Below are 22,435 nucleotides of genomic sequence, written 5' to 3' on the forward strand. Positions count from 1 at the left end.
AGCCCTTTTGTTCAGGTTTGTAACAGCTTAAATATGTCAAAATCCTATTCTTTTCAAACCTGTTTTTCGAGTTTATAAATTTCAATTAACGGAAGTAAACCCAGCCCATTGAGCTTAAAACATGTTATCTTGGAGGGTTAAATCAGAGCCGGTCGAAGGCATAACAAAGCAGCAGTGAGGGTCCCTCTGACCAACACTCTTCAGATCATTTTCATCTTCTACTCAGCTGGTATTATAGAACTCTAGAAGCCACAAACACGATTTCTAAAAGTATATATTTTAATAGTCTTAAAACGAGCACCAAAGGAATTGTTGGCTGAGCTGTGGTGCCTGGTGATATTTGAAAATCCCTTGTATCAAATTCGACATATTTCAAAAAGCAAAAGTGGATTTCACCAAATAGATTCTTTAAAGATCAGTTCATGATCAAAGATAACGTTTACTTTTTGCCAACATTAAAAACAACTGCCAATGTTATGGCATCTAAGCAAAAGCACGGGTGTGGTTTAAACTAATTGTCTAGATGTTGTGGCAAAGCAATAATAAAAGATATGGTCTTTTGGAAGCCATTTTCAGACAAATATGATTTCTATCCTTTAAGTTTTAGTAAGGGAAAATATTATAACTTATTTCCATATTAAATTTACTATTTAATAAGTGCCCAGACTTCTCCAAACTTTGGAATCAAGACAGAGGAAAAAAGGCAAAAACATTTCACCATTAAAGTATCTTTATTGCTTATAAAAATACAAGATATTTTAAGTTTCAGCTTACCTGAAGACAGTAACTAGAATCTTGATGATTTTTTCTGAGTAGAGTGTTAATTAAACATCAAAAATAAACATTTCTTTTAAATCAATGATTTACTAATGCAGTAACAAACTGACCTGACATAACCAGGAGTGTAGCATGTAGATTTCACAGATGTGTGCAAGATAAATCAGAACTCTCAAGGCTCTATTAGGCTATTAGGGATTTCCATCCTGACATACTCAGTGCAAAAATAGGTAACATTTTTTTAAATACATCCACATTGCAAAGCAGCATCAAAAACATTTAACACTGAAACATACGATATGAATTTGCAAACATTCACTGTAGTGTGTGAGAATAAGTTTTTTCCATCACAGCGGCTCATCTGCAAGAAGGTGTGCAACAAAGTCATTTAATGTAGGCAGTTATCGACCTCAGAGTATAAAGAAGAGCAGCCTGTAGCCGAGCTCCCATCACTATTAGGTTGGCGTGAACCTGCAGGAAAAAAGGGAAAAAACAAAATGCCATGTCATCTACCTCTGGGTAAAAGGGTGAAATATTTTCAACCCCTGTCTGTAAAGCTTCGTTTTCTGATGACATTTAAAAGAGACGGAAACGACGGTAAAAGTCTGAAATGCCAGTGATTCATTCTTTGTTGAGAAGATACCAGGGAGGAGTTGAAATGCCAAGTGATTTGTGATGACAGAGGTCAGGTTAGGTGTGTGTCTGAACCAGTCCGTACCTTTTCGGAGTGTCTGAAGTGTCTCCAGAAGGCGTGGTATGTGCTCGCAGTGGTCTGCTCAGGGTGACAGGCCATGGTTTTAACAAAGACCTTCAGAGAGCGCTCCAATAAAACATTGACACTGCCGTAGTCGTAATCGTCGTACCTGCAGATGCAGAAAAGACTTAAGACGGTGGGAATATGGTGGGCATTTGGTTTAGGAGGTGTGAGAGTGGAGAGTGCTACACCAACCGTATGCCGTAGAGGCAGTGGATGTAGTTCCACAGAGCTTTCCTCAGAGTGTAAGTGTCCACGTCTTCATGCATGGCCATCCTGTTATAAGTCAAGTTGCTCACAACCTGCAAAGTTGCATCACCATCATCAACTTAAACAAGCTTTTTTATGTTTTTACACACAAACCGATCACGATTTTAAATATCCTTTAAAAAGTATTCATATAATCTGCCGAATAAAGCATCCTTGCAAAAGTTAACCACTTGGACTGTGTGCATTTTATTTCAAGCATGTGTTGTAGCCAAGTAACAGAAAATGAGTAAAATCCCTGAAACAAGAATTGAAAGACTTTTTTTCTACAAATTCACAACTGTGATACCCAACTAAGAGGACGTTGGAGTCCTAGCAAATGGTCAAACAAAAACTACTGCCCACTGTCTTGTTTCAGGTGTCTTAAAGTTATTTTGAGTGACAAACGGGAAAAAAAAAGTAACCTTTTAGATTTTAGTTCTTTATCTGTTAAGGAGATCAAGTCATAAAGGCAGTGTGCTCTTAAATCTACGAGTGATTCATAGAGAGTGTGTTTTTGCTCTCGGGTCATTTTCATCCTCATTGTTTTTAGGAGATTAAAGGCGAAAGTACCTGAAATTCCTCATCCAGGAACTGACCCATGTCGGGAAGCAGCCTCTGCACCAGAGAGAATCCGTGATCTTCCCATGAATAATCCTGCAGATCAGATGTTAGGATTTTTAAGATCATCGTAGGAGCAAATGAGATGCACAAGCAAATCAGCTAATAACTGAAATTAGTGATTTTTACTCTGGAAAGGCCATGATCAGTGATTGACTGTGGTGAGGAAGTTGTTACTGAGTGAAGACTCGACTTCAGGCCTACAACTAACGATTATTATTCTAATCAATTATTCTATCAATTATTCTGATGATTAACATGATTTAAAAAATGGTACATTTCTGCAGATTTTTCATTTATCCACTTTAGTCTTCATTTTATGCAGTATTGGGACTACAATAAGAGATACAAATAAGTAATTCAATTATTTTTTTTAAATAAGAAAAACATTTTTGCATAAAATGCAATAACATCGCATTCCTTTAGTGTACACTTGAGCATTTGCAGCAAAAGATGCATCTGCAGCTAAAAAATATTTCTATTTATTTACTGAACCTTTATTTAACCTGATAAGTTGTTAAGAACAAATTCTTATTTACAATAATGACTTTAACATCAACATGTGAAAAGCTGAGCCCTTTCTGCTCGACTCGGCAACAACACAGTGTAAGGCTGATCTGGTGGTTATTTTTTCATTTAACTGATTAATAACTGGGTAGCAAAAGGTGCTTAAAATGTTATTTAGTTTTATTTTTGTACTGAATTTGCACCAGGTGAAGTTAAAACTGCCACATAAGGAGTTCTGGGTAGAACATATTTACAGACATTTTGCATTCATCTTAAATGCAAAATGCATTTCTTTGTACTGTTTTGGCTTAATCACTGGTCGGAATATGTTTTTTGAGCAAATGGCCTTTCTTAGTCTGTATACTCCAGTTAACAATGAATCAATTACTATACGAGTTGACAATTACTCATTAATCAATTCATCACGATTGATTTGATTGACCGTTCCAGCCCTACTCGACTTTTTCTTTAGAAAATAATTCAACAACTTTTGTGTTTACAGTTAAAATGTAACATTTAGAAAATATTTGAACAGATAAAACTGTGAACTACCTGTGCTCTCATGATGGGTGGGGACTGTTCTCCTCTGGGGGCAAAGTCCTCATATCTGAACTCAGGTTCCTCAACTAGACACAACACCAGCTCAGGTGGAGCTCCTCTTACCACCGCTAAACAAACGCAGTCAAAGAAGTCGAGTTAGCAAATATCCAAGCGGCCGACGGAGTGACCGACAGTAAACGGGCGTATTTTTACCTGTTGGTATACTCTCGCTCCTCTCCCTTTCAAACCGAGTGACCATCTCCTCCTGTGTGCACTCCTCCTCCTGCTGCTGCTGCAGCTCCACCATTCTCTTCATCAGTACCTCCACCTCCACCGCTCCATCCACCAGCTGCAAACCATCGAAATTATGATGTTTATATACACACAAACGACAAAAAAGCCGGTAAGCCAACAGGTTACCGGCCTTTGTTAAAACCGGTAACCTGTCGGACTGCTGATGGGAATGACTGTGACTCACCTCCTGCCTGCCATCCTCATGAGCCGGGCTGTAAGGGCTGCGAGGAATGTGACTAGGCGACGGAGGATGGAAGGCGTAGCCCCCAATGTGGTCCGGCTCTGGGTTTAACCCACAGCCCCACACAAAGGAGCAGAGCGAGTGAGTGTGTGCCATCAGAATCACGGCATGGATCAGTTCGGCCAGGGACCAACGCGGCTCTGCCCCGGCACACACCAACTCCTACAAAGATTGGTAAGAAAGAGCTTGATAAATACTTTTGTTGGGTTAGAGATATGGGTAAATAATATGCTCATGATATGAACACATTTCAAGACTATTTTAATGGCGACGGCCACAGTTTGTCATGAAAAACTGGTAACATTAGTATACCCTCAATTAATAAAGTTGTAGATGAAATAGGATCATATTTTTAATTTTTTTAAAAGACCAGGCAGATGATATGAGAATTTTGATTGAGAAATACTGAGGTGTCTCACCAAATCCAACCTGAAAATCCATCCTGGCTGCCTAAAATTGGTGACAACTGCAGTAAAATGATTTGCTTGGTCTTCTGAAATTTACATCTCATTAAATCTTTCACACAAAGCACTATAAGGCCTGTTACAATAACAAATTTTGTTTGATTATAAATTGTCCCAGAAATTATTGTGATAAACGATATTGTTGTTTTGAGGCCATTTTCAAATAATATATTGATAATGGCGTAATAATGCAAGTTCGCCCTCCCAATGAACAATAAACTTAAATTTTGGGCAGAACACTCCACACTGGAACTGGAAGACATTTTAAATATTCAAAATAAAACACTCCAAAAACAATAAATAAAACGGAAATAAAACCCACACAAAACCGAAACCATAAATAAAATGGATTATGAAGTCTCTAAACAAAACTGCCTTTCAAAAAATATGAACCGTCAGAATGGAACTGATCAAGCTTATTTTAATTTATCGTGCAATTAATTGATTATTTGCTCTTTGTGGCAGGCTTAAGCACTATACATTCTTCTTTTACAAAAATGTTGGCGAGATTTGACCGTCTGCTGAGAAAAATGTAGCATTTTAGAGCAGCTCTGGCTACCTAATGCAAGAACGCAGTTTCCAGAATATTTCACCGGGCGAGTCACCGAGGAGGTGAGTTTGGATGCAAATCAGAAATCTGCTATTAACTATTACTATTAACAAAAAACGGCAAGACATAAAGTTGACTTCAGACAGGAAGTGAGTGGGCGAGCAGCCGATATGTCTGACCTGGATGTGCTGCTGTGTGATGAGCCAGGGTCGGTGTGCCAGCAGCTTGTTGAGGGTGTGGAGGCTGCGGAGTTTGACGGGCGCGTGCTTGATGCCGCTGAGCCAGCTCTCTTCCCCTCCAGCCTCCAGGAAAGCCTTGCTGTGCTGCTGCACCATGTATGAACAGTGGTGTCGGGCTGCAGCCTGAAAGACACCAGGAAGGTAAACTAAAAATAAACACGGCAGTATTTCCATTGAAAACATGGCCTTATATTTGAGGTACGCATCAAAGTCAAACAATGATATCGGGCGTTTTGTGGTTAGAAACAACAGTAAATATCTGGGGTAGGTGGAGCAGTTGGTTTAATAAATAAGAAACGAGTCACTACATTATTATGAAGTAGCAAGTTGGCAAACCTGTTAGTGACTTGTTATGGCAGCTTAAGATCCCTCAAAAACACCACAAATGTGTTAGGTTTAACAACACTGATATTAAATGTTTCACAATAAATCAATACAGTCATAATTGGAAACATAAGCACAACATTTGTTGATGCTCTCATGGAACCAACGGGGGGGAAATAGTTTGCTAAAAACAACTCGATGAGAATAAGCCCGGTAAATTAAAATACATCTCCAAAGCTCAGTCAGAGAACTACAGAATAGTGTATTGTCGAGGTCAATGTACGTTTGCTTTTGACAGAAATAATTTTAAGCAAATACTTTGAAACATTACATTTTAAGTGTAAGCTCTATTTCATTGCATTTTTTTTTTGTATAATTTAAACTAAATTATTGCATAAATATGAACTTCTGTATTTACACAAACAAAAGCAATATCAACATATATCTTTAAACACAGCAAACCTAGTGAAAAATAACATTAAAATAAAAATCTTAAATAATCAAGTTATAACCTCAGGGAAATATGGTAGTTAGTGCAACATATTAAGTGGCAGGTCTGTTGCATTATTTCTGAACAGAGTGAGCTCATAATTATATTAACTGATAACTGATTTTGTTGTTTTTCCAGATAAATAATAATAATAATAATAACAACAACTCCTTCTAAATAGCAACAGGAATTCAGAGATATTTCCTTACCATTACGGAAACGTAATGTCTCCAGTCACGGGGCAAAGGGCCGTCCAGTTCAAACAAGGCATGCTGGATCCTCAAGAAGCAGCTCAGATAAGACGGGTGGAGCGCCATGACCATGGTGAGATGATCGACTCGACCCAGTGAAAGAAAAGACTCAATGAGGATGTCCTGGTTTAGCCCTTCTATCAACATCTGAAAAACAAAAAGAGATTCAAGTTCAAACCTTGTCGAGGAAATTTTTACTTTTCCTACTGTAGATAATGTGGATTTATTAAAGAATCCAAAATTTCATCTAAATATTTTATTTTTTTAATAACATCTAGCTAATAACGCAATAATTTCTGTTGCGGAAATTAAGCTTCATGAGCCACATTTAACAGGAGTTTTGGCAACAAAACTCTAGTATTGCATCTTTCACAGGCTAATGCAGCTCCTACGGCAATGTTGCATCAGAAACGATGGCCCCACTGTTTCTGAGCCAGTTTTTTTACCCGGCTCATTTAGTCATAAATAAATAAATGTCAGAGCATTAAAGATAAGAAATCTAAAGACGAAAAACAAGTACCATGTATATTGTCACTTTATCAGACAGTATATGTATATATTTATTGAATGTACATGTTATTCACTGCAAACAAAGGTAGAAAATTAATTTCTGTGACTTGTTGAAAACTCAGAAACCTTAAACATAAAGCGCTTGTCTGACAGAATACGATCAAAGCCTGGCCAAATGCATGGAAATATGATTTGAATATTCATTTTCAAAAAACGCATCAAAATTAAGGACTCCTATCAGTTTTGGTTTATGGATGTTTTTTTCAGTTGAAAAAAGAAAAGATAAGGATTAGAAACAAATCTGACAAGCATGAATATGGACATTTTTGTAATTCCTTAATGTTCTGATGGTTTTAAAACTCCTGTAGATTTTAAGTGTAAGAGACCTTAGAATGAGAAAAAAACAAAAAATGGAATCAACAGTTCAGACCTCAAAGAAAGTTGAAAATCAGCCCATATTGTTTTCCGTTTTCTATTCTATTCTGGTTCTGCACAAAGGTGCTTGATATCTGGTATTCTGTCTTTCGATTTGCATCAACAGACATTAACAATGTGCAAACACACAACAAGATTATTGGCATATTGTAGAATTTAACTACAATCAAGTAGGAAACCCCTTATAGAGGAGGTGATCAGTTGGTTTTAATCCAGAAAGGTGGCAATGGGTGCTGCAGTAATAGTATTATAAATAAAAGAGAAAAACCAATACAAAGCTCTAGTGGTAGTTTAGTGAATAGTGAGACAACAAATTGTTCCAATTTACCAAATCTTAACATTTAAAGCTTAATGTGAACCTCATTTAAGCATCAGAAATGTCTGCAGCTACACACCTCTTTTGCAGGAATGAAAGCACTTGGACCAGAAGCCAAGGCTCGAGGTACTTCAATCCCCTCCTCCTGGAAATAGAGAGTAACACATTTCTGTCAAATAATCTGATGATTATTCTATTTGAAGAAAAATGACAACCTTCTTCATTGTAGCAGCAGACAAGTAAATATGGCTTTATTGCTAGTTTTAGTGCTTAACCAGAAGGCTCCTGCTCCTAAAAAAATAAAGTACAAACTTCAATTAAAAAATAAAAACAACCAATTCCCATAAATAAGGGAAAATATGTAATTTTGCTTTAAGTAGAATTACATTACAAACAGCTGATTATTAGTTATCTATTGACAACCTTTGTCCAGCTAGTCCCAGATACAGAAAGTCTTGGATCTGGGTTAAACCATTGTTCAACTGTTAGTAGGCAACCATAAAAGTCACGTATTTACCGTTTAACGAACATTTTTCTACATTTTTCAGCACAAACCATACTTTGGTAAAACAATAAATGAGTAAAAAAAAAAAAATAACCGCATGAAATCTAAAACCCCGATCAGACCACAGCAGCCGACCTGCAATTGGACACCCGTTTCATAACAAGCAGTTCTTAAAAGAACGCAAATTGCAAGTGAAAAAACTCACCGACATCTGAACACGAGAGATAAATACTTCAAGTGAATCTCCTTGTTGCTTCTAGCAACATTAGTTAGGTTAATTTAAAAAAAAAAATGGTAGAAATGCGTCAAGCCGGTGCGACTGTTACTTTAGAGCGCTGCTTTGGGACTAGGGGGGTGTGCCTGCCTGCTGCGTGTTTTTCAGGGCACCGGGAGGAGGCGTGTCCGGCCTGCTTGTTTGTGCTCACAGCAGCAGGAGCTTGCATCACCTTCACTTCAGTGTCTGATGAAATATCCCGCAGTCTGGAGGTAATCAGGACCATTTCCAGCTGATAAATGATTATCAGGTCCATGTCTATGGTGACTGCGTGGGTTACTCGTTCTTAAAAATAAAAGCCGTGCAGAAACCAACTTGTATGCAGTTCTTATTTGCATAATAGCTGCATCATCGAGCTCCAGGTTCCCTGTTGTTGCAATATGAAGCACAAAAAAAAAAATGCTTTTGAACAGCCCAACATTACCTGTGCAATACACAGCAGCTCGGTGGCTCTTATCCGAACCTCCTGAAGGGGACACGACCTGGACAGCCGGAGTAGATGAAGAAGCGTCTGTTTGCTGAGCCGAGCCGAACCGGCCCGGTCCAATTCCAAACACTCTAGAATCTTCTGGCTCAGCTTCTCCAGAGCCGCGGCCCGCTCATCTTTGTCCCTACTGCACAGCCGAGCTAAGCTCTTCGTCGTCGGGCAGATTTCGGACTCTGAATCGGAGAGGTGACGACATGAGCTCCCGGAGCCCGACACCTGCTTCGGGTTGTCTTCTCCATTAGCCTGGAATGTGAAGCTTGGTGCGGAACTGCTGGCCATGTCCTGGTACACCTGAGCTGAGGTTGCCTGTTGTTCTCAAGCTAGCTCAACCTAAAGTAAAGGTAACTCTCAGGTAGTTTGAATCAAACATTAGTTTACGTCAACGTCAAATACTTGGAACAATATTATCGTTCACTCCGCATAAACTCACACAGGGATGAATGAGCAGTCGGAGCCTCCCCCCGTCCTTCCTTCTTCATACCCGGCTGCCTGAATGTGTCGCTTCCGGTTAGCTCGCTAAACTAGCCTGTAGCGTCAGCTAGCAAATGCTGCGAACGGCGCTTTTAAAGGCGGCATACTCGTTTGTTTTTAAACATGGGGGTGAGGCCTCCAGCTCTTGACAGAAATACACATTTAATACAACGTGTGATTATTTACTATAATTAAATTGCAAGAGCCAAGGAACTTTCTGGTATTCCTGGCTGTTCGTGTTCAGATGTTTTTGTGACGTCACCGTGGTGAAACCTTTCATGAATACTTCATTTCTTAGTTTAACACTCTACAAAGCTTTAGATAATGTCCAACTACATATTTTTTAGCTTAAGGAAAGGCATAGAAGTTGTGTATTTAAACAATTTAACTTTTTTACTTGGTTATGTCATGTCTCTTATAAACTTGCTTTCACTTCTGAACTGCTCTGATTCAGTTTAAATTACATTCAAAAATCTATTTATTGTATCTCATTATTTTATCCAATTTTCTTCTAAGAGGTTTTGTAAATGCTGATGGCCGTAGACAGACAGGCTCTCCAGTAGCTGTCTGTATTACAGTGAATCTGAAGTAGCCTCTGAATGAAGACATGTTCTGGAGTTAATTTACTGATTTTTAGTGCAGCAGAGTGTTTTCTTCTGTTTCTCTCTTTACACTAAAATGTTTCAGATATTTAAACTAAATATCATGAATGAATAGCGCTATTCAAATAAGATGGATTCTTCATAAAATAAGAGCATTACAGACAACTCCTAAGTATATTCTTCTTTAGAGACTGATATTTAACAACAGCATGTCTTCAGTCAGCGGCTTCTTCAGGCTGTTGTAATACAGACTGCTACTGCTTCCTGCCCACAACCATCAGCATCTATACAACTCTGAAAAAATTTGGATGAGTCACATTTAACTTCTTTATGGGATTATTAAACTATTTTTAGCCAAACTAAATTGAACTGACATGAATTGCATTTAATCTTCGGGGGCCAAGATACAACAGAACTTTTTTTATATATCAGATGGTCCCAAGTACCGCCCACTCTGCCGCTCTGGGCAATAACCCATATTGTCTACATCAAAACCCACCTCGTTTCTTTGACTTCTCTCTTGTTAGGTATCTTCTTGTGACAACCCGTTTTGCTTTATAGATATATATACATCTATATATTACTTTATTTTGTGTCAAATTAGTTGCATTGTATGTACTTCAGTCATTCATGCAGCCAATTTGCAAATTTTTGCCCTAATCATTTTTAAATGATCTTTCAATATTAAATGATAATAAAATAATCAAAGTCATGGCTTAACAGTTTTTGCTGCTGGATTTCTGTTTAACACTACTTTGATCTTTTCATTTGTTCTTTCATAAAGGCATTTCACTATCAGAGTTTTGTGAATCCTTTCATAAACGGGGGGAATCAGCTAATGTTCTGTTTTGTTTTCATACAGATATTTGCCCCTCGAGAAGCACTTTAGCACTTAAAGACTATTATCCAAATTTATAGAGCAATTAAGCTAAGCTGCAGCAGGTAACCCAAAGATATCCAGCATTTTTGGTCCTCATGAGCCCACTACATATTTTAAAACCACACACTGTAGCAATTTTAATTTGACCTGTTTTATACTAAAATAATATGAAACTACATTGAACTATGTGCATTTGTGCTTTGTTTGTTTCATAACTTTTTCTGACCCATAAAGACCACAACCTTGTTAACTTCCTGAATCACCTTTATTTAGCAAAATAAACATCACCTTTGTATTCTTCCTGTCAGACATAAATCTTATATTAATTTACCGGTATACGTATAAAGCTGCCTTTTAAATAGAAAGAAAAAAGAGAGGCAGGTAGCAAAAAGTAAAAACAGAGAAGCAAAGGTGATGAAGTTGCCTCATTTAACTTGGCAGAGGTTGTTTCCGGCCGTGACGAAGAAAAAAACATTTAGTTAACCATCATTGTTTCCCTATGAGGGAAGACTTTTATTAGCACACAGGCCGGCTTTGGAGCGCAACCTACGGAGAACATGCGCATATAAAGGCTGGTCCCCCATGGTAATTTGAGGTTTGTGTCCCAGGAGAGTTGGAGAAAAATCAGGGATAGAGTTTGCAGGAGTTGGTCGGAAGAATCTGGAGAAATTCAGGGCACAAGCAGAAGTTTGGATTCATATACTTGAGTATTTTACTGAATGCAACATGGTGAGTGTGCAGAGCCATAAGAGATGAGTTGCATGGGAGTCTTCAAACAATTTTGTTCTCCAGCAAGGCAATCCTCTTCGACATACTCTCTAGTAAGATGTTGTTAAGGGCAGAAACAGAGATACTCAATAACACAGACATTCAACTCATTATTACAGTCATTAATTATTCCTAGGAGTAGGAGTGAGGTCAGACTATTAAGTGAGAGAGTACGTTTTATAAAACAGGGTTTTAGTATTTTTAAACAAAGGCAACATGTTTATGGAGTTCACACACTGTCTTTAGCATCTTACATTAGAGATTAGCACTGGTAGCACAGCTAGCTTCTTTTAAACAACAGTTATGATGAGTATTACCTGAAGACAGTAAACTCTTGCCTAAACTTGGAGACTTCCAAAAGGCCACCAAATCCACTATGGTTGATGCCAAACAGATACTGAAATTTCAAAAGGATAAAACTGCAACTTTGTTGTAATATGTTCAGCCTTCCTGTTATCCACCGATAGTGTTGCACTCTCGTACTTTCTCTTACAGCCTAAGTGTACAGCAAACATGTTTCAACAGGACACTACAGTTGCTTGCATATCTGTGCTTCCTCTGACTTTATTATTGTTGAGATATTTATTTCAAATATCTCACTCCATAATGAAAATTGCTCATTTGCATTCTCTTTTCCTCAGTAACAGCTGCCACACTAAAGATTATTGACGTTACACACACAACATATTTTTTTACACTCTCAGTCACCATAAAGGATATATTTTTTGTTTAGTGCTTGTAGGGCATCCTCTACTTTCTTCTGGAATTTTACAAGAGTGTCGCACTCACAAGGGTCTTCATCTGTGGCATTAAAGCACAGGATTAATCTTTGCTTTTCTTGTAATATAAGTATTTGTTCAGTTTGTCGATTTTGGTAACTACCATTGCAAACGTTAATTTGTAGCTTCTTGGCAATCTGGCTCATTGCCTTGAAGTCAGCTGTGTAGAAGTAATGCTCTCCAATTGGGTCAGAGGCAATCTGTTTTAGCTCACTCTCCAATGCATTGCCCACTCCAACAGCGTACATCTTCAAACCTGTGAGGCACAAACACATTGTAGCATTATTTTGGCATTTACCTTTCAACACTATTATATTAAGTAGATTTCTTTTTCCTCCATCTTACCAAGTTCCTTTGCCTTCTTAGCTGCATCTCCAATGTAGTCCTGGCTGCGTCCGTCGGTAAAGACAATGGCGACTTTTTGCACTCCAGGCCGGGCTCCCTGAGCGATGTTAAAGACACTATCAACCATGTGGCGTAGAGCCATGCCTGTCATGGTTCCCCTCTCCATGTAGTCCATCTTCTTCACAGCCTCTTTCAGGTCTTTCTTGTTGTTGAATCGGCCCAGGGGAAACTCCTGTGTGTTAACAACAGCAGAATCTCGAAATGAGAGGGAAATTAATGGCTTGTTGTGGCAGCACCGAGAGTAAAAACTGAAACTTACCGTTCTGACTGTGCTGGAGTACTGCACAAGACCAACATGAGTATTTTTATCAGAGACATCCAGTTTGTCAATGATTTGGTTGATCCACTTCTTGACCAGTTCAAAATTCTCAGGACGCACGCTTTTTGAGCCATCAATCACAAATACCGTATCTATCGCAGCATTGCCGCAAGCTGTTGATAGCAGAAAATACATCGAGGGGATAATCTTAATCGAATTGCACTATTATTAAGCTGGCACAAATACGTTCAGACACACACACTCACCACTGCAAGTGCGACCATCGTCCATTAGGGTAAAGCCATCTTTGCAGGCACACTTGTATGATCCTGGGGTGCTGATGCATACCTGCTGACAGTCGTGATCCCCAGTGGCACACAGGTCTGATACTGGGTCTGTGTGTGTGTGTGTGTGTGTGTGTGTGTGTGCACAGGACACAGTGCACACATCACCATACGGAAAGGTGCAAGCACACACACGGGGGTTGTTGATTAGGTTTAGGAGGTAAAAAAAAAAAAAAACTATGTCAGTTTGAATTTCAGCGAGCCTTTTAATGATCCACTGCAATCTGCAGTCATTCAAAAGGGATATTACGCTTTGTGTATTTGTTCTTAAGCAAGGTTTTGAAGAGTGTCCATGAGTAGTCAATGTCTTTACTGCAAGAGACACCTGAGTGGTTTCTTGTGGATAGCCCAAAATATTGCAAGATGAATGGTCTTTGCCATATGTAATCAAAAAATAGCTTTGTCGATCTGGTTAGATAGTTTAAGAAGCTGTTTGGCCCTATTCTGGTACCATTAGCATACTTAGCAAAGCTAACTATACTTAGCATTGGTGAAGTTAGTGCTGTAGCTAATGGCTTCAAGAAGATATGTTGTTATAGGGCATTTGTCAAATAAAATGTCTGCAGACTGGACAGTCACTAGACAAAATGGTGAATGCCCAGTATCAGAGATGTAGGAAATTGTTTTTTTTTAACAAAGTGACATCCTACCAGAAACCACTAAGTTACAGCTAAGATTTAAGTGTTCCTATGTAGTGCATGATCCACTCAACTGTGAAATGTGTGCGGCCTACATGCCATCATATGTACTCACAAAAGTTGACTTAGTTTTTCTGCAAATACTAACATGCAGAGTGTTTGCTCCAACAGTGATGATAAAACTCTCCTTCAAAAGTGGTAAGCGTAGAGAGACACTGATGGTTGTCTTTCTATGACACTTACTATTACTTTGCTCTTTTGTCACTTTGTACCTTAGTTTCGTACCCAAATATAAACCATGAGTCATAATACTGAGGTATTTAGCCCATGAGTGATTTTCTTTGAACATCTCTCCATCTCTCTTAAGCCAACTCTTAAATGAGATTCATTTTTGGGGCCAGACAGATTGTTGCCTGCTACAGATAAGTCATTAACTGCTCATGTACGTACGCCACATAACTCCACTTCAAAAAGAACAAACTATCCCTTTAATATGTGAAGGATTATGCACATTTCCAGTGGATCTTTAAAACAAATAGGTGGAAAAGGCTGCCGCAGCATGACTTTTTAAATATGTTGTGCTAATTTCTTTATGTTGTACACATTTGTCTCCATTATGAAGTAAAAGTGCCGTCATGCAGCTCTGCCCTTGGAAGAAACGTCTGCAATAAGACAGGCTTCTACAGAGCCAGCAGCACAAAGCCCTGAATACTATCGCAGGCTGAGACCGCCGAAGGGCATCACTAATTCAGTTTTAATGATTGTCACTAATAAATCTGTAATTACAGATGGATCAGTCTCGCTCCTCGATTATGAGAGAGTTGAGAAAGGAACAGGAGCAAATCTCCTTCCAAAAGATTGTTTCTGCCCTAATGTCCTCATGAAGCGGGAATTTTAAGGAGGTTTGACATGAATAGATGAAATTAGCCCGTCCATTATTTGAGTTTTAGTGAGGAGGCACAGAGGACAAAAGAGAGGACACAATAAATTGGAATAAAAGATGATAGTCCTGACATCTTACCCTCTGTACAAAGGGGCCAGCAGAAACTTCTCCACTGTGATGAAGACATGAATAATAGCCATCTAACTTCTCTTTCATTTGTGCTTGACTAATCTCTCCTTTCTGCTCCCTCCTCTTACTGTAAACATGGGTGGCTCTCTCATCTTACCACAAAAGACCTCCTGAAACTTCTTGGTGAGCTTCTCAATGACACTGTAGCTCTCTACATAGTCCACATGGTCATCCAGAGGCTCGCTGGCCATCTGCTTCAGGGTGGTCATGTCCACACGTCCCACACCGATGGCGAAAATTTCAATGCCTGCATCACGTGCACGCTGAGCCACTTCCTTCACGTTGTCCTGTGGACGCCCATCTGTCACGATGATGGCGACCTGTGAAAGCAAATTTGTTGTGTAAACTGTCCACCAGGATTGGAGAATGGTCTGAACTGGTTGTGTAAAGCTTCTGAAATCTACATTGGACCTTGCTGACATCAGGAGATTTGGGCCGAGCTCCCTCAGCCTCGCTGAAGGCCACGTTCAGGGCGAACTGGATGGCCAATCCAGTCATCGTTCCAGTGGAAAGAGGCTCGATTTTGCTCACAGCCTTGACCAGAGCAGTTTTGGTACGGTGAGTCTTCAAAAACACCTACAGATCGGCAATGACAACAAGGACTGAGGGCGACATTTCCATTTTAGAAATTTCCATGACTCAAGTGTCAAGATTTTTCTGTAAATATTCTTACGACATTATAAACATTTGAGAATATGTGTTTTCTTCAAATTATGCACAATGCTAAACCAAATCAACGATGTAGGTCCAGTGTAAGCTTAGACTTCATAATCTGTAAACTCAATTTTCATGTGTCTTAACCTTTCCAGACTTGGACAATAGTAAAAGTCCAAAAGCCTTAAAACAAATGAAACATTTGCTGATGTGCCCATGCAGCAAAAGATAAATACCATCTTCTAAATCTAAATCAGATTTGTGTCTTTCAGATAACTTAATAACATCTAAAGTATGGAAACTCAAACACTTCTCCATACTCATTTTTCCAGACTTGATAAATAATCAACTTCCACACTATGCAAGATTTGTCAAGCTGTTTAGTAACTGATCTCTACCTCATTCTTGACACGGCTGGCGTAGTTGACGACTCCGACCCGGGTGGTGTTGGGTCCCACGTTCAGCCCGTCGATGACGTTTGTCAGAAAAACCTTCACTTGCTCAAACTCTGAAGGGCGAACGCTACGACTGCTGTCTATGATGAACACGAGGTCTGTGGGACGGGTTTTGCACAGACCTGCCGCTGCACATGGAAGCAACCAGAATTATTTTTCCTGTACTGTATGTTTACATTTGTGACATTTTTGAGAAAAAGAAAACATAATTACAGCTTTTAGTAATGAAGGGCTATTAGATTAAAAAGCAGAGAAGGGTGGGGAATTGTGGGAGGAGACGAGAGGAGAAAGAAGGCAGTGGGAATGGATGGGAGAGGGGACGGAGGCTGACAAAATGTATTTATGAGGAAGTGGGTGGAAACAGAGACGACTCGGCTTCAGAGATGGAATGACAGAGGCAGAAATAGAGGAAAGACTGGGCAGAAAAAACTCGTGCATTTTATATAAAAGCTCAATAAATCATGTCTAATGTGAAAAACAGCAAGGTATCTACTTTTAGTGATTAAAAATGAATTAAAAGCTGATTCATAATTCTCTGTATTAAACACAGCTCTTTTAGCGCGATCAAAGAGATTTGGGGCCTTTCTCCAGCAAACATGCTCAGTTTGGATAAATACTAATTGGGTCTGGGCTCACAATGGGGTTTTGTACATGGTGTCCATTTGGGCTGACAAAGCACAGCCCATACCAGAAGAGCCAATTGGACTCTCTATGTAGGTCTTAGCTCTGTCTCAAATGGGTATTAAGAAACTCTGCTAAAGATGCACATTTACAGTACATGGGTCCCACTTTTTACCCAAAGTTGTCCAGCATCAAATCTATGTAGGCAAATAACACGGAGCTATTATATAATAATCCAATCTTTTGCTGCCAATTTCCTATCTAAATGGACCCCAAAAGTAAATACTGGGTGGGTCTAAACTAAACACAAGCTCATTCTTGTTTTCAATCTCAACTTTCACATTTCCTTCTGTTACAGTTATTATTATTTTTTTTAAATCTACCAAGCTTTCTCCCTAAAAATAGACAAATACACTCTACCTTCAAGTGCCACATTGTTCACACATTTTCCAAACTTTATAACTGTGACCCACAACTTCCAAGCACCACAGATGATTTACCAAAGTATTTAAATTAACAAATGCCAACAAAAAATATGGATATATAAACTAAAACTGCCTATACAACTTTAATAATCTCAATTTTAGGCCTGAAAAAAATAATAAATACATCCAGATTTTCAATCTTTGAGCTAAATCCCAAATACTTTTGGCTAAATTTTTATATTTACAAATTAGAAATTCTAACCTTTCTTTATAGTACCATAGGTCAGCTTGTGTTAAAACTGATTTGAATATTTAATATTACAACTACTAATTTATAATGAAGTCTATATCTACCAAAGCTGTAATACAGGATTTTTGATAGCTGGTGAAAATCTTATATGTATCTGTTACAAAGCTATATGCTGAGGTGAAGAAATTGGGCAGGTTACGTGCAAAAGCACTAGAATTGCATTCCAGAGTTGGAAAAATATCACCTTCAATAAACAAAGGTGTATTTGACTTGCTTAAGTATTTGAGCAACATAATTATATGAGGTTAACTTACTTAGGCTAAATAAATAATGATGGTTCTCTAAAGCTCTTAAATCAAAATTAGTGAAACCTGAAGAAACCCTGATAAATTTACATAACCAACCACAACAGAATCAGCATATTGACATAATTTATTTTATTCAATCTCATTTCAATCACAATAACTGAACTTGTTTTCTCTTTTAATTGTGATTATTCTGTAGGTTTTCTTCTTGTATGTATGTGTGTATATATATATGTAGTTTATAAACTCTTTCATTCACAGACACACATACATATGTGAATAGAAAAAAGGTTTATTTTTCAGTATAGTCTTAGCATTGATCTAAGTTGGTGATATTTTGACATACTTTTGCATAAATATTTTTTTCAAACTAAATTATGTATGGTTTCAAGTCTGAGAAGGTACGACAAGGAAATTACTTCAGATCTTTTCCTAATTAGAGTCCAGTGTTAGGTCTCATCTGAGTTTTTGAGTTAGGCTTCAGGGGTTAAAAGGTCATTCTTACCCATAGCGGCGGCCATACGCTGATCAAAGGTGGCCTGAGCTCCGATAAGGCCGAGCAGCAGCAGGAAAAGCGGCACGGTGGGCGTCATGGTGACAGCTAAAGGTAGGGGGTCCGAGCGCGGCCACAGACGGTCCAGCAGTGAGAAGCAGAAAGGAGACAGAATGGGCCGGAGGACGCTCCAGGTGATGGGGACAGCCACAAAGTGAGACCGAGTGAGGCTGAGCTGCAGGTTATCAATGCAAGAGCTTCATACACTCTGCCCACAAACAGCACCCCCCCTCTCCACACCTACAGTGTGGGTACGTGTGTGTGGGAGGGGTAGGGGGGGTGGGGAAGGAAGGGAAATACCTGCCAGGGAAGGACCTAAATGGTGGGCAAGGAAATACAAACACCTTGATATGGCTAGGATGTCCAGGTAAACGTGTGTACAGCAGGAGATGTGTGTGTATGTGTATGTCTAGCTGGGGGTGCAGGACCAACTGGGGTTTGGTGCACAGCGTGAGCGCCAGCTCTGCAGCTTCAGGTTGGATTTGGCCGAAGCTCAAATAAACACCAACATGAATTCCTCTTTTCTCCCCATGTTCACTCGTATAGCAAACACACATTTCTGGGACGGAAGTGAACGAGAGCCATCATACACAGCCTGCAGTGTTCCCGCCGTTCTGCATGACGGGTGTGTGTGTGTGTGAGTTTCTGTTCAAATTCAAAAGTACAAGCTACTTCCTGGCTGCCGAGTACAGTATGTAATAACCACCATTTTGTGAACTTCTGTCATTTTTTTCCATCGGTCAAAAAAATATTCAATAAACTTCACTAGTTAAATCTGTTGTACCCCTAAAACAGATAAAAATAAAAATTTAAGATTTCAAATATAACTAATCAGACTTTTCTTTGAGCCCTGCGTTAACTTCTGTCTAGTGTCAGCAGGGCAAGGGCCCCAGTGGAGCAAACACACTATAAAAACACATTTTCATCAAGAAGCTCATATACACTTCTTTAATCTTTCTAATCTAAAACAGAGACCCCTCTTTTCCTTTCAACGTCCCGCTCCTCCCCACCCTCTCTACTCTGCATTCCTCCGTAACGCTCCCCTCCGACCACCACCACCTCACACACACCATGAACAAGCCGCAATTGAGGGGAGCGGCCTGTACAGTACAGAAACTACCTGAACAGATTTTCTCCTCAATGAGCGGCAGGGCTAACTGGAAACGCTACGTGTTAAGCGTGATGATGGGTTCAGGATGAAAAAGGCAACATGTTTTTCTGGGACTTCATGTCATCTTTGGGGCGAAGGATTTTTTTTATTCCTTAGACGGAATAACACACACAGTTATTTGTATAAGTGTATTAAAGGGGGTAGGAAAAAAAACACACACACACGCAAACACCTGTGGTTATGTAATTTTGTCATCTTGGCAGATTGAACTGAACCCAAACAAGTTCTACCTCCATCAGTATCTTATATAACAATCAACACTAAAGAGTTTCAATTTTGAGTCATTTGAGTATTTAAAATTTCATATCCAACGACCAGTTCACCAAATAATACTTGATAGTTCATTCTATGTGGAATTTATTAATAAATGTTATATATATATATATATATATATATATATATATATAAAACAGATGATCTATTGGACAGTTTTATTCTTATGCTCTACTGTATAATGGATATAATTAGTAAGCAAAATAAATACAAACCTGTTTCAAAATTATAATTTTATAGTTTTAATTCTTTGAAAATTTGTTGTGGATGTACTGATTTAATTTCTGGTGCAACAGAGAATTTTGGATAAAACCTAAACATTTTTAACAGATAGATAATGATCGTTGGCAGCACTTGTGTCACTTTTTCCACTATTGTTATATGTGTGACTGGAGTTCGACTTGATTCTAAGTCACATGACTTCAGTCCACACATCTGGTTTTTCATTAGGGAAATTAAAAAAATGATTGTTTTTAAAAATAAAAAAAATCCACCAGCACCATTGTTACTGGCTTCCAGTTAATTTCTATAAAATTTATGCATTTGTACGGAACCCCTGAAGGAACATTGAAGGAAAAAATAAACCTTCTCCATTGCCGAGTTGACAGCTATGTTTGATCAGGTTTTAAGTTTTTTTTATACGCTACATTTTCAGTAAAGATATTGAACAGTGCTCCATAATGTGTATGTTACTTTATGATCTACCCTTTCTGACTTATTAGCTATTTTTCTGGGTTGTCATGATATGGTTTCCTAATTAGGAAAGAAATTTGCTGCGCTTGCTTGCTTTTTTTTTTTTAGAGGTATTATACTAAAAGTGAATAATGTACAAATGCATGCAACACTTTTCAGATTTTAAGAAAATGTTAAGTCATTTTCTTTCTTTATGTATGTGCTACTTATTGTTGGTTTACAAAAAAAAATTGATAAAATATATTGAGATATGTTGATGTGATGAATACATTTAATTATTTTTCTATGGGACTATAAAATGATTTCCAAACCAATCCTTACTGGAACTCACCGTTTCACCTGTTTATTTACCTTTATCCAGCATGCATATTTAGCGTGTTTGCTGGGTTTTTTATTTATTTATTTTTTCCAGAAAAAGGAAATGTTCCTGTAACTTCTCTTTTCTCTGCCAAAGCAAACCATTCTGGCCTGTTTGATTTCAGAAAGTATTCCTCACAATAGTTCTGCCGGTTTATTTGCATATGAGTGGAATCCAGTGTGAAGCAAACGACTCCATCAGAGCCTCGTTGTGTGGCATCACGCATATTTTGTCCACAGCAAAACAGAAATATTTACCATCAACAGTGAGGTGAGATATTTTGTGCCGTTTGCCTTTATTTTTAAATTGATCAATGTTTGTCTCCTTATTCTGTAACCAACCTCTATGCTTTCAATCTGTCATATTAATAAACTTTGTTCACCACTTTCAATAAACCCCAGTATTTGATTTAACCGAGCAGTCCAAGGCTGCTCGGTCAGGCCGTGTGCTCGTTTGCACTGTCACAAAGTTTGGAAAGACTGGGAGGATTTCATGTTTTTGACCACATCCATAAATATTGAAACAAGTTGCCTTTCTTCAAATCTCAGAATACTGAGCAAATATTGGCATGGTGGGGAGCGGGCTGGACCGAAGCATCCCATACCTGTGCTCCCACACACACACACCCTCAAAGACAGCTGTGCTCTGAGCTTCCTTTGTTCATACGAGGGAAGTCCTGGAAAAACTAATTACATGAAGCTCGCCTCAGTCACATGACACATGAATATGAAGCAGTTTGAGTAGGCGCACACCAAAAGAAGACGTGTAGTGTGTCAAACTTCACCTTGAAGTAAAATATGATCCCGAGTGAAAACATCACTGCAGAACGTCTGAACAGAGCTCTCACTCTTCATTCTAGAAGAGAAGCGGCGTGTGTGTGTGTGTTTCTGTACAGGAGAAATTTTTATGCATGTGTGAATTTGCGTGTTTATGCTGCTCTTCCCCTGCCAACTATAACAGCTCCGCAGCCAGCATGCAGGAAGAAAGAGAGAGGTTCATTTAAAACCCAAATACGACTCTTACATAACCAACAGTTCTGTTCATCCCCAAAACCCCCCTGTTCCACCAACGCACACTCTCTCTTCATCCCCTCCACCGTTGTCTCCCTCCCACGCCGGCTGGCAGAGTCCACCCAATGTCCTCCTCTCGTCCCTTAGCAACAGCTCATCCCTGTTCTCCTCCCTTGTTCCCAGGCCAACTCACTGCCTTTGCTCCTGTTATCTCCTTTACAAACTCCCCCTTTGGTCCCTACCACCACCTCCTCATCATCATCAAATAGTCCTTTCTCTTTCCCCCTCTATCATCTAAGCTCTGTGTTATTGGAGAGCTATGAACATAGAATATTAAGTGGAGCTCCAACAAGAAACTTTTTTGTTTTACTCGCACTGCTGGGAGAAAACCTGGCACTCTATTCCCCAAATGTTTTTTTTTTCTTTTTAATTCCAGTCTGAGGGAAAATGTTTTCAGCTGTTTCAGAGGCAGAGATTCATACAGGGATTTGGTTTCCACATGCTCCTGTTACTGCCTTGCATACTAAGATTAAACAGAGCAGAAAGTGCAGTTAGTGTGCAAACACAGCAGATGGCAACACAGATTAAGGATCAGGCCTGTATATTTACGAATGTCTGGGATGC

The 22,435-nt window shown here is 38.9% G+C and overlaps 2 protein-coding genes across 4 annotated transcripts; both read right to left on the minus strand.

The window, feature by feature from the left end:
- Positions 1 to 711: 711 nt before the first annotated feature.
- Positions 712 to 9,411, minus strand: sesn2 (sestrin 2). 2 transcript variants are annotated; one of them, XM_028036790.1, is made up of 12 exons: positions 9,256 to 9,411; positions 8,763 to 9,155; positions 7,639 to 7,704; positions 6,257 to 6,445; positions 5,174 to 5,356; positions 3,924 to 4,142; positions 3,659 to 3,794; positions 3,458 to 3,573; positions 2,351 to 2,434; positions 1,727 to 1,833; positions 1,496 to 1,640; positions 712 to 1,248 (listed from the first exon to the last, which is right to left on the minus strand). In XM_028036790.1, the coding sequence occupies exons 2-12, from the start codon at positions 9,102 to 9,104 to the stop codon at positions 1,162 to 1,164; spliced, it is 1,674 nt and encodes a 557-aa protein (XP_027892591.1). In that variant the 5' UTR covers positions 9,105 to 9,155; positions 9,256 to 9,411; the 3' UTR covers positions 712 to 1,161. The 2 variants fall into 2 exon arrangements, with proteins under 2 accessions (XP_027892591.1, XP_027892592.1); XM_028036791.1 differs by lacking the exons at positions 8,763 to 9,155; positions 9,256 to 9,411 and adding an exon at positions 8,270 to 8,424.
- A 1,613-nt stretch (positions 9,412 to 11,024) lies between these two features.
- matn1 (matrilin 1) lies at positions 11,025 to 18,521 on the minus strand. 2 transcript variants are annotated; one of them, XM_028036792.1, is made up of 10 exons: positions 18,259 to 18,513; positions 16,096 to 16,280; positions 15,455 to 15,619; positions 15,141 to 15,363; positions 13,256 to 13,384; positions 12,990 to 13,162; positions 12,671 to 12,902; positions 12,429 to 12,581; positions 12,267 to 12,347; positions 11,025 to 11,599 (listed from the first exon to the last, which is right to left on the minus strand). In XM_028036792.1, exons 1-10 carry the CDS (start codon positions 18,344 to 18,346, stop codon positions 11,550 to 11,552), a joined length of 1,479 nt encoding a protein of 492 aa, XP_027892593.1. In that variant the 5' UTR covers positions 18,347 to 18,513; the 3' UTR covers positions 11,025 to 11,549. The 2 variants fall into 2 exon arrangements, with proteins under 2 accessions (XP_027892593.1, XP_027892594.1); XM_028036793.1 differs by lacking the exon at positions 13,256 to 13,384 and having other exon boundaries at positions 11,025 to 11,601; positions 12,268 to 12,347; positions 18,259 to 18,521.
- Positions 18,522 to 22,435: the final 3,914 nt, after the last annotated feature.

The sequence above is a fragment of the Xiphophorus couchianus genome, chromosome 13 (assembly GCF_001444195.1).
Source record: "Xiphophorus couchianus chromosome 13, X_couchianus-1.0, whole genome shotgun sequence".
Classification (NCBI taxonomy): domain Eukaryota; kingdom Metazoa; phylum Chordata; class Actinopteri; order Cyprinodontiformes; family Poeciliidae; genus Xiphophorus; species Xiphophorus couchianus.